We start from the raw sequence: 12,359 nt of genomic DNA, 5'->3' as shown, positions 1-12,359 counted from the left end.
GTGCAAATGTAGAAGAGTAGGGAGGTAGGCAATAAATAGGCCCTAGAGGCAAAAATAATTACAATTTAGCATTAATACTGGAGTGATAGATGTGCAGATGATGCTATGCAAGTAGAGATACTGTGGTGCAAAAGAGCAAGAGGGTAAGTAATAATATGGGGATGAGGTAGTCGGGTGTGCTATTTACAGATTGGCTTTGTACAGGTACAGTGATCGGTAAACTGCTCAGGCAGCTGATGCTTAAAGTTAGAGAGGGAGATATAAGACTCCAGCTTCAGATATTTTTGCAATTCGTTCCAGTCAGCAGAGAACTGTAAGGAAAGGTGGCCAAAGGAAGTGTTGGCTTTGGGGATGACCAGTGCAATATACCTGCTGGAGCGCATGCTACGGGTGGGTGTTGCTATGGTGACCAGTGAGCTGAGATAAGACGGGGCTTTACCTAGCAAAGACTTATAGATGACCTGGAGCCAGTGAGTTTGGTGACGGATATGAAGCGAGGGCCAGCCAACGAGAGCGTACAGGTCGCAGTGGTGGGTAGTATATGGGGCTTTGGTGACAAAACAGATGGCACTGTGATAGACTGCATCCAGTTTGCAGAGTTGAGTGTTGGGGGCTATTTTGTAAATGACATCGCCGAAGTCAAGGATCGGTAGGATAGTCAGTTTTACAAGGGTATGTTTGGCAGCATGAGTGAAGGAGGCTTTGTTGCGAAATAGGAAGATGATTCTAGATTTATTTTTGGATTGGAGATGTTTAATGTGAGTCTGGAAGGAGAGTTTACAGTCTAACCAGACACCTTAGGTATTTGTAGTTGTCCACATATTCTAGGTCAGAACCGTCCAGAGTAGTTATGCTAGTCAGGCGGGAGGGTGTGGGCAGTTGAAGAGCATGCACTTGGTTATCCTAGCATTTAGATTTACTAGCACCATTCTCTGTGCATGGGGGCATTGTCATGCTGAAACAGGAAAGGGCCTTCCCCAAACTTTGCCACAACGTTGGAAGCACAGAATCGTCTAGCATGTCATTGTATGCTGTTGTATGCAGCTGCTGGAACTAAGAGGCCTAGCCTGAACCATGAAAAACAGCCCCAGACCATCATTCCTCCTCCACCAAACTTTACAGTTGGCACTATGCATTCAGGCGGGTATTTGTCCATCAGGACTGCCAGACTGCCTGACCGGGGCAGCTCTAGCAGGGCAGACATTTGACTCACTTGTTGGAAAGCAGTGGTGTAAAGTACTTAAGGAAAAATAATTTAAAGTACTACTTAAGTCATTTTTTGGGGTATCTGTACTTTACTATGTATATTTTTGACTACTTTTACTTTACTACATTCCTTAAGAAAATATTATACTTTTTACTCCATACATTTTCCTTGACACCCAAAAGTACTTGTTACATTTTGAATGCTTAGCAGGACAGGAAAATAGTCAAATTCACGCACTTATCAACCGAACGTCCCTGGTCATCCCTACTGCCTCTTATCTGGCGGACACACTGAACCAACGTGCTTCGTTTGTAAATTATGTCTGAATGTTGGAGTGTGTCTGTGGCTTTCTGTAAATTAAAAAAACAAGAAAATGGTGCCATCTGGTTTACTCAATATAAGGAATTTGAAATAATTTATACTTCTACTTTTGATACTTAAGTATATTTTAAACCAAATACTTTTATACTTTTACTCGAATTTTACTGGGTGACTTTTACTTTTACTTGAGTCATTTTCTATTAAGGTATCTTTACCTTTACTCAAGTATGATAGTTGGGTACTTTTTCCACCACTGTTGGAAAGGTGGATTCCTATGACGGTGCCACATTAAGTCACTTAGCTCTTCAGTAATGCCATTCTACTGGCAATGTTTGTCTATGGAGATTGCATGGCCGTGTGCCCAATTTTATACACCTGTCAGCAACGGGTGTGGCTGAAATTGCCAAATCCACTAATTTGAATTGGTGCCCACATACTTTTGGATATATAGTGTACATGTCACGCCCTGACCTGAGTATTCTTTGTTTTCTTTATTGTTTTGGTTAGGTCAGGGTGTGACATGGGTGATGTATGTGGTTTTTGTACTGTCTAGGGGTTTTGTAGGTTTATGGGGTTGTTTACCATCTAGGTGTTAATATATGTCTATGGTTGCCTAGATTGGTTCTCAAATAGAGGCAGGTGTTTATCGTTGTCTCTTATTGGGAACCATATTTAGGCAGCCATCTTCTTTGGGTTTTTTGTGGGTTATTATCTATGTCTAGTTGCCTGTGTCTGCACTTTTGTAAGATAGCTTCACGGTCGTTTTGTTATTTTGTATAGTTTGTTTAGTGTTCGTCTTCATTAATAAATAGAAGATGTATTCACATCACGCTGCGCTTTGGTCTCCTCACTACGACGAACGTGACAGAATAACCTGCCTTAAAAAGACCAAGCAGCGTGATTGGGAGGAACAGCGCTTAATGGAGAAATGGACCCGGGAGAAGGACGAATGGGTAACAACCTGGGAGGATATTGAGAGTTGGTCGATCGATCCAGGGAGAGTGCCAGAGCCTGCATGGGATTCTTTGGAACAGTGCGAGGAGGGATACAGGAGAATGGAGGAACGGCGAAGATATAAGGGTACACGGCTAGCACAGAAGCCCGGGAGGCAGCCCCAATAAATGTTTTTTTGGGGAGCACACGAGGAGATTGGCTAAGTCAAGTAGGAGACCTGAGCCAACTCCTCGTGCTTACTGTGGGGAGCGTGTAACTGGTCAGGCACCGTGTTATGCAGAGATGCGCACAGTTTTTCCAGTGCGCATCTTTAGCTCGGTGCGCTATATTCCAGCTCCTTGCATTGGCCGGGCTAGAATGAGCATCCAGCCAGGACGGGTTGTGTCAGCTTTACACTCCAGACGTCCAGTACGCCTCCACAGCCCAGTACCTCCTGTTCCTCCTCCTCGCACTCGCCCTGAGGTGCGTGTCTCCAGCCCGGTACCACCAGTGAGGGGCACCACGCACCAGGCCACCAGTGCGCCTCCAGGGTCCATTACTCCCTGTTCCTGCTCCTTGCACTCGCCCTGAGGTGCGTGTCCCCAGCCCGGTACCTCCAGTGCCGGCACCACACACCAGGTCTATAGTGCTACTCGGCAGTCCAGTACGCCCTGTTCCTTCTCCCCGCACTCACCCCGAGGTGCGTGTCTCCAGCCCGGTACCACCAGTGCCGGCACCACGCACCAGGCCTATAGTGCGCCTCGGCAGTCCAGTACGCCCTGTTCCTTCTCCCCGCACTTGCCCCGAGGTGCGTGTCTCCAGCCCGGTACCACCAGTGCCGGCACCACGCACCAGGCCTATAGTGCGCCTCGGCAGTCCAGTACGCCCTGTTCCTCCTCCCCGCACTCGCCCTGAGGTGCGTGTCCTCGGCCCAGAACCACCAGTGCCGGCACCACGCATCAGGCCTACAGTGCGCCTCGCCAGTCTAGAGCGTCCGGCAACAGTACCCAGTCCAGAGCATTCGGCAACAGTACCCAGCCCAGAGCGTCCGGCTACAGTACCCAGTCCAGACCGTCCGGCTACAGTACCCAGTCCAGAGCGTCCGGCAACAGTCTACAGACCGGAATCCCCTACGACGGGCCGCAGATCGGAACCTCCTATGTCAGGTCACAGTCCGGAACCTACCACGACGGGTCGCAGTCCGGATCCGCCAGAGTCTCCCTCCAGTCCGGATCCGCCAGAGTCTCCCTCCAGTCCGGATCCGCCAGAGTCTCCCTCCAGTCCGGATCCTCCAGAGTCTCCTTCCAGTCCGGATCCGCCAGAGTCTCCCTCCAGTCCGGATCAGCCAGAGTCTCCCTCCAGTGCTGAGCCGCCAGAGTCTCCCTCCTGTCCTGAGCCGCCAGAGTCTCCCTCCTGTCCTGAGCCGCCAGAGTCTCCCTCCTGTCCTGAGCCGCCAGAGTCTCCCTCCTGTCCTGAGCCGCCAGAGTCTCCCTCCTGTCCGGATCCGCCAGAGTCTCCCTCCAGTCCTGAGCCGCCAGAGTCTCCCTCCTGTCCTGAGCCGCCAGAGTCTCCCTCCTGTCCTGAGCCGCCAGAGTATCCCTCCTGTCCTGAGCCGCCAGAGTCTCCCCCCTCCTGTCCTGAGCCGCCAGAGTCTCCCCCCTCCTGTCCGGAGCCGCCAGAGCCGTCAGCCAGCCAGGAGCCATCAGCCAGCCAGGAGAGCCGCCAGAGCCGTCAGCCAGCCAGGAGCCGCCAGAGCCGTCAGCCAGCCATGAGCCGCCAGAGCCGTCAGCCAGCCAGGAGCTGCCGATGCCGCCTGTCACGCCGGCGATGCTGGAATATCCCTCCTGTCCGGAGCTGCCAGAGCCGCTTTACAGTCCAGTGACGCCCTCTACGATGATCTTCAGTCCGGGGCCCGCTGTGGGCCAAGACTGAGGTAAAGCGGGGTCCACGTCCTGCACCCGAGCCGCCGCCGTGAAAAAGGCCCACCCGGACCCTCCCCTTTAGATTAGGTTTTGCGTCCAGAGTCCGCACCTTTGTGGGAGGGTACTGTCACACCCTGACCTGAGTATTCTTTGTTTTCTTTATTGTTTTGGTTAGGTCAGGGTGTGACAATGGTGATGTATGTGGTTTTGTACTGTCTAGGGGTTTTGTAGGTTTATGGGGTTGTTTACCATCTAGGTGTTTATATATGTTGGTTGCCTAGATTGGTTCTCAATTAGAGGCAGGTGTTTATCGTTGTCTGTTTGGGAACCATATTTAGGCAGCCATCTTCTTCGGGTATTTTGTGGGTTATTATCTATGTCTATGTGAAGTTGCATGTTTGCACTCAGTGTTTATAGCGGTCACAGTCGTTTTGATATTTTGTTTGTTTAGTGTACTTCGTGTTTTTTTTCATCTATCATTAAAAGGATGTATTCACATCACGCTGCGCTTTGGTCTCCTCAGTACGACGTTCGTGACAGTACATTGAAAGATTACCAAGACAATGGATCACAATCCGTCATTTGTCCGTGTTGTTTCACACATGTCAAAAGATGAAATTGATGGAACTTTTGTTTTTTGTTTACACATTATACTATATTTCATGAATAAGCCTTTATAAAGGCACACATAAGTCAATTATGAGAAATCCATGAGAAATAAAACATGATAAATGAAAAGTTAACTATCATTCTTGATGCGTTTCATGGACCAGGCTAGCTAGGTTTGAGCTGATCTCAGACCAGTGTACCGCTCACCTGTTGTGACGAGAGAGATTGTGTCTCCTCCCTCCAGACTGGCCTGAGACCTGTGTACTAAAGCGGTTGTGACGAGAGAAATGGTGTCTCTGCCGTCCAGACTGGCCTGAGACCTGTGTACTGCTCACCTGTTGTGACAAGAGAGATGGTGTCTCCTCCCTCTAGGCTGGCCTTGCTGATGGAGGGCCCTGTGATGTCTGTCCAGTACACCATCTTCTCCACACAGTCGTAGGCCACAGCGATCGCCACTCTGTCCTGGGAGCAACACATAGAGACAGAGGGTTTTATTGATTTATGGTTTATTTAGATCGGGACAGATACAAAACACATTGACACATTGAATAGACCAATTATCCAATACACTTGGCACCATAGTAGTGTGTAGCTGGCCTGGTACAACAAAAAAAAATCCTTGTGTTTTCCCTTCTTAACTGCTAATTGGAAACCATTCTAGCGTCCGAATATAGGATGTCACACACACACTCAGTGGAGCCCCTGTTTACACCAAGAGAACATTGCAGTAATGTTATAAATGTTTTTTTTTATCAAGATTGTCAAATTTATGTTGCAAGCAGAACAGGAATTACTTTAATAGTGTTAATATCTCGCCCCACTCATTTCAGATGGGGTTCAACCAAATGACATAAGAAATACACAATGTTACATTACATTTCAAAATGGCAGAATGTGGTTAGCCAAACAATTGAAGCATTTATGGGGAATCCCTCTGTTCTGCCAGACCATTCCACGCTAGTGAGAAGAAAGAAGAAAAGCCTGAGGACGAGTATGGATGGCCGACTCACACAATCAGGAGATTGTTCAAGTGGCATTTGGGACATTCCAGAGAGTGGGTACGTGGACCCACGACACCCATCAACGCACTCTCAGTCCGGCTAAAGGAAACATCTGACATGCGTTGAAGGAAACCTCTTTTCATTCAACCTAAGACTGGGGGTCTTAGAAGACAGCTCTGGCCATCTGGTGAGCGGCCATCTTGACAAGGCGTGGTAGGCCAGGGCTTACAGAGGAGTGAGTTACTGACAGAGTGAATCACTCACTCGAGAAGAGAGTGAGTGAGTGAGTTAAAATTTGTGAGTCAATAAGTAACTTCCCACAGTGCTTGTAGCAAGTGATGTGCAGTGCTTGACTGAATGACTGACTAACAAACTGACTGGCTGTCAGATAATGTGAGGTGAGTTGAGGTGCGTCAATGTGGAGCCTCACAGGCAGGTGCAGCAGGGCTTTGGCCTCCCCTTTGTTCAATCTGTATCCATCCAGGGGGATTTGCTCGATCTTCCCGCTCTGGGCAAAGAGCAGGTGGGTCCCTGGGGCCACAGGAGAGACATCCGGCCTGGTGGTGGGTCCGATCGGGGGAGGAATAACTCCCCGGTCAATACCTGTCAAGGAAGGACAACTGAAGTTACATTGTCATTTCCCACTGGGCACAGACGTCCTATCAATGTCTAGTTTTGATTTGCATATGATTGAGTTTTCAACTAACCTAAATTAAATGTGAAATCAACAAAACGTTCAACCATGCCATTGAATTTAGGTTAAAAGTTACTTTACTTTTGATTACTTTTTGCAAATCCAATCAGTTTTTCACATTGATTTAATGTCATCACATATAACTTTTTTGTTGAAATGACGTGGAAACAATGTTAATTCAACTAGTATGTGCCCAGTGGGTTCCTAATGTATTTTTATTTAGCATGCGGGTGCAAATGTTGAGTGTAATGGAATAGACATGAGTGCTATGAGTGCATGAATATGTTGAATATGAATATTAAAGGTACAAGCCAAGGATGATCAATCGCCCCCTCCGTCTTTTGAGGCAGTCACTCACACAAAGGTCTTTGGCCGGGACCAGTTCTAGTGTTGGGGATCTCCTGACCATTGCCGTCCACACACCAGCACTGCCCAATGCTACCGTGGCACTGGGTGGGCTCGTAGGCACCATGCTGGTCGCAGGTAGGAACGTACTGACTGACGGCGGGGCGTGGGCGGAAGAAGGAAAACGAGCCTGTGTTGGAGGAGACCTGGATGCTTTCTCTGTCTCGCTCGCACTGCGTCTTATCATGCTCTGGAATAAAAACAGAAAGATGACACAAGAGAAGTAACAAAAGAAATAGAGGAAATTAAGCAAATAAAAATGATCCTACATGTCTTTCTAAGGTTTCTAAGAAATTGCTCTTTCTTTTTAAAGCGCTGTATAGCTTTGGTTTTAATATAATCTCCGTATGACATCGCACACGGCAGTTCAAAACTAAAGATACTTGCCCACTGCTAATGTGGATAACATGGAATAAGGAGAGAGCCGATGAGCACATGATTTAAATGTAGAATCATTTTTGCAGTCACGTAAATCAGACATAGGGGACACGGTGACATCTGGAATGTAGTGTCTCGCTGAAAGACTTATCCCCAGGGTATCTGTCCGGTTAACCACAGACTAGTCATAACAATCTCAAACAGCCGCAACATACAATCTTCGCTTTGCACAACGTCTGGCCGCAGCAATCAACAAAAGCCACCAAAAAAAAGACAGCTAGTCAACGATGGGAACGGTTGTCTCTGAGGAGGCAAAGATCAACGCAGTCTTTGTCAGATGGTCGTCAACTGTCGAGATGCGAGGAAGACAACCAGGACAACTCTCACAGGGTCCAGATGCTACAGTGTATACTACAAGTACAAGTTCAGACAAAGGAGGACAAAATGATGCCCCCTTTTCAGACGGGTTGTACAAAATATGACAAAACTGTGGAGGCTATAATTAGCGTGGTGGAGTACATACATGCAGTTGACACCTGGATTGGACTTGAACAAAGAGGCAACAGCTGAGAAAGATGCCAACTCGCAAACAACCCAAGGTACATGACGTGAAAGCTGCAGCCTATAGAAAAATAATGGAACACTTGAATACACATACCCTAAATTCCCAAACATACAGTGGTGAGTTGAATCAAAAAGAAAATGTATTGGTCAGTAGGGGGCAAGTGATACTTTTTCCTATTACTTCAGTTGTTGTTGTTTATTAAATGTTTAAATTCCTGGTTGTAACTCCAGGGCATCTTTATCTTTATGTTCAACTAAATTGGACTATTGACCCTGGGCAAAAGTAGTGCAATATATAGGCTATTAGGGACGCAACCCAGGAGTCTGTATTCAGGAGTGTGGCTCTATTCCAGCACATCCATGTGACATGTTCCAGGCCTTTGGCCCTAATTGCATGGAGAATGAGTAGCTATGTTGGTCTTTCTCGGTGGGGATTGTATGTTATCTATCAACACCAACCTTGATTGTATCAACACCAACCTCCCTTTCCATTCCTGTATCCTCCCTACGTAACATCTGTGTGTTGTTATACCCATCCCCGCACAGGAAGGCTGCACAGTGTCAAATGGCAACCTTTAAATGTCATTCAAAGGGGGGAGGGAAGAGGGTGACATGTGGTCAAGGCACACCAGAAACCAACAGACACTTAGTTCAGAGTGAGTTTCAGAATCCCGAAGCAAACGAATACGCACACACCCTTCATCCATCCTCCCTCCCCCTAACAGTTCCATATTTTAGCACGCAGTCTCATAGAATCCTATATCAGTCTTATGGAAGTACACTCTGTTCCGGCCTTCGCCTCAATCCACGTTCTACCATGCTGGGAGCGTTCCATGATTAAATCACTTTCTATTGGTGCCAGGCGATGACACAACACTAACTTAGCGAACAGACCTCCATTAGTTGAAATGCACTGTATATACTGTTAAGTCCACTATGGCTTGTGTTGACGTTCAATATAAACAGTTCATCTCTGGTGTATTATGCTTTCCTTTGATGACAAATCTGTCTCGCTCCGCCGCCTGGACTCTCCCCCTCCCTCTCCCTCTAAACCAAACTATACAGTTAGGAGCTTCACATGTTCCAACTGTTGGCACTAAGACAGAAGAAGTATAACTAAGGCGAATCCTAACATTTTGAGGGGAAGAAGATGGCTGATCAGAGCTCAAACTATACCCATTGAATGTACAGTATTTACATACTTCCGGGACATAGCCATATCATTTAGAGGTTCTTTCTGAATGCATGCATCTTGCCTTCCCTTGCGCATTTTAGACTACACTGCCTCTGGCTGCTGTTTAACTTATAAGTATCAGTAGCCTTGTCTGAGACAAAATGGCCCATAGGGTAGGAGCCTATATCCTGTTTCTGCAGCATGAGGCAGCTTAATGTACACACCCTGTCCATTTCCTTAAAGAGCCAATCTGCACATCACAACTTGTAAATGTCTCATGAATTTATTTCAACTGCCGTACCCCATCAGAACCCAAGATATAAGCTTATTTTACTCCAATGTTTTTAAAACATTGTAATTGTAAACAAACAATGTATATCTTTAAAACATGGGTAAAACTATCATTTTGATGTCATAGAAGGTCAGTTCTTGCATCCATAGCTCCATCTATACATTTGAGAATGGTTACATTTCTCCAGTCCCATCCCTGAGCTATTTACCAAAACACTTGCCGGGTGTCAACTTTGTTATTGTTTTGAACTGCAGATTCACCCATTTTTAGAGTTGTTGGTATGACTTGACCAGGGATCAAACTTCTGTTTGGTTCCAAATGAAGAAGAACTCCTCTTATACAACTTGGGGTTTGAAAATGTGATTTATTTACACTAAAAAGCACAGGGGTTACCTACCCGGGGAGCCAGGAGTACACTGGAAGCCGTCACCATGGAAACCAGGGCGGCACTGACAGGTGAAGGAGCCCTGAGAGTTATAACAGACGGCGTCCCGGTGACAGCGACCTTGCTCACACTCGTCAATGTCTGTGTGTGAAACAACAGTCAATGAGAAACAATAGGGACACAGATGCTAAGTTCAACTGAAAATAAGGTATCAACATATTTAAATATATAGCTGAAATATACAGTCAATAGGAATGTGAATATGAAATCCTGCAATGGAAATATACAAAAAAATACACATTCATATGTATTGGTATTGCACTACACCTTTAAAAAGTATCTAAATCTGAAACATACATTCATGACATGTCACATCCTGTGTTATATAGGGAAAGAAACATCATTATTTCAATAATAAAAACACATTGTGAAGTTTAGTGTTTGATAGGGACAAAGAGACCATTCTTTGGATACAACTTGGATGTAACACACCCAGCTCACTACCCCGACCTCTGAAGTATATCTCTGAGGCCAACCAATGAAAAAGGAGTTCTCCAAATTCTACAAGCACATATGGAAATTCCTACAGCTTTCGTTTGGTGGCGGGCCAAGTCACAGTGGACGAGGGAAGATAAGAAATACAGGGATGGATGGATGAATAAAACGCATGACCAACGAGCTCCCCAGCTGTAGGGCCGGGTTGTGTTTGCATTTCCTGTCCAGGTGCACACATTTCCTCTCGCAGGGGCCTCCGTGTGGGTGCATTACAACGAGAAGGACTCAGAGGGTTCAATCTAGAGAGACCCAGTGGAGAGTTTAGAGAGAAGACATGGTCTGTTTTTTTTTAAGCTGAAGGGTTTGTGTGTTTCTGTGGTGTCTGAGGGGGTTCTGAGAAAGGCAAAAGACAACTTTATTTGTCATGTTGGACAGTAAAGTACACTATTCGAATACGGCCTAGTAACTAGACAAGTTCTACAAAGGCAAGTCTAGACATATCTGAAGTAACCAATGGGGAGGGGGGTCATACTCAGACAATCAGAGAAGGGACATATTATTGTGGCCCTGGTAGCACAAAATAATCAAAGGTTTGGTGGACCACCGTGTGTGTGTTTCAGGGGAAGGGGGTGTATCTGATCTCCATCACCTAGGACTTGACAATGGTTAATCAAATCTCCCCTTTTTGCTCAATTTTGCATGCCTTCTCAAACAGCTGCAACTGTATATGCGTTCGTAAATCATGTCCTTTCTTGAGTTGGGATCAGGGAAGGAACAACTGTTGAGCATCTGAGCTTATGGTTGTTTGTGGGGGAAAGGGGTTTAGTGAGTGAGTGAGTGAGTGTGCGTGTGTGTGTGTGTGTGTGTGTGTGTGTGTGTGTGTGTGTGTGTGTGTCCATCTGTTGCTAGGGGGTAATGATGTAAGGGACAATATAAGATTAATCACAATAATGGTTTGCTAAAATAATAATTGCTTCCCAAAAATGACATTTTTGTAATGGCAATCCTGGTTATAGGTAACAATCCTGGTTATAGGTAACAATCCTGGTTATAGGTAACAATCCTTTGCATGAACTTCCTACATTATTACGCATGTTATTTGTTAATTATGGAAATTAAGATATGCTGGATTTTTATATTTTAATAGCAATATATAATGCAAATTGAGGTGAGGGCAATGGAAATGCTTTTGGCGGTTGATCTGTTTCTGTTCTGTGGGTGGCACTGTGTGCTCTTTTCCAAGGATGGGTCCCGGTCTCTCCAGGACCATGGGATCCAGGGGGTCAGGGGTGGTCTGCCGATCATTGAGATGACAACCCACCTTGGGATGGGGAGGGGTTTTAGCGGGTGGGAATAGTGGGGAACAATTGGAGGTTTACTTAGTAGCAATGCAAATATCATGGTATATATGGACACTCAATCATCATGTTACTTTTCAATGGTGAGTTTACAAACATATATTATGATAAATAGATTTGAAACTTGCATCTCACTATGGTAAATGGTGAAAAACGTATAGCCAGATATAATTGTAATGGCTTAGTAGATAATGAGAAAAGATCATCAGTATTTACCTGGCGAAAAAAGAGAAGTAATATAATATACACTGCTCAAAAAAATAAAGGGAACACTTAAACAACACAATGTAACTCCAAGTCAATCACACTTCTGTGAAATCAAACTGTCCACTTAGGAAGCAACACTGATTGACAATACATTTCACATGCTGTTGTGCAAATGGAATAGACAACAGGTGGAAATTATAGGCATTTAGCAAGACACCCCCAATAAAGGAGTGGTTCTGCAGGTGGTGACCAGGCCACTTCTCAGTTCCTATGCTTCCTGGCTGATGTTTTGGTCACTTTTGAATGCTGGCGGTGCTTTCACTCTAGTGGTAGCATGAGACGGAGTCTACAACCCACACAAGTGGCTCAGCTGGTGCAGCTCATCCAGGATGGCACATCAATGCGAGCTGTGGC

General features: G+C 45.9%; 1 protein-coding gene across 1 annotated transcript in view; it reads right to left on the bottom strand.

Moving 5' to 3' along the window:
* The window catches only part of LOC139424722 (nidogen-1-like), a 71,960-nt gene that overhangs the window by 11,882 nt on the left and 47,719 nt on the right, over positions 1 to 12,359 (bottom strand). The window contains exons 13-16 of the mRNA XM_071176821.1: positions 9,898 to 10,026; positions 7,046 to 7,282; positions 6,424 to 6,596; positions 5,328 to 5,454 (exon numbers count right to left, since the gene is read on the bottom strand). Coding sequence (XP_071032922.1) covers positions 5,328 to 5,454; positions 6,424 to 6,596; positions 7,046 to 7,282; positions 9,898 to 10,026 — 666 coding nt within the window. The remainder of the gene's footprint in view (positions 1 to 5,327; positions 5,455 to 6,423; positions 6,597 to 7,045; positions 7,283 to 9,897; positions 10,027 to 12,359) is intronic.

This window comes from Oncorhynchus clarkii, chromosome 13 (genome assembly GCF_045791955.1).
Source record: "Oncorhynchus clarkii lewisi isolate Uvic-CL-2024 chromosome 13, UVic_Ocla_1.0, whole genome shotgun sequence".
NCBI lineage: Eukaryota > Metazoa > Chordata > Actinopteri > Salmoniformes > Salmonidae > Oncorhynchus > Oncorhynchus clarkii.
Note: the sequence above shows the minus strand (reverse complement) of the source record. Positions and strands in the feature narration are given on the sequence as shown.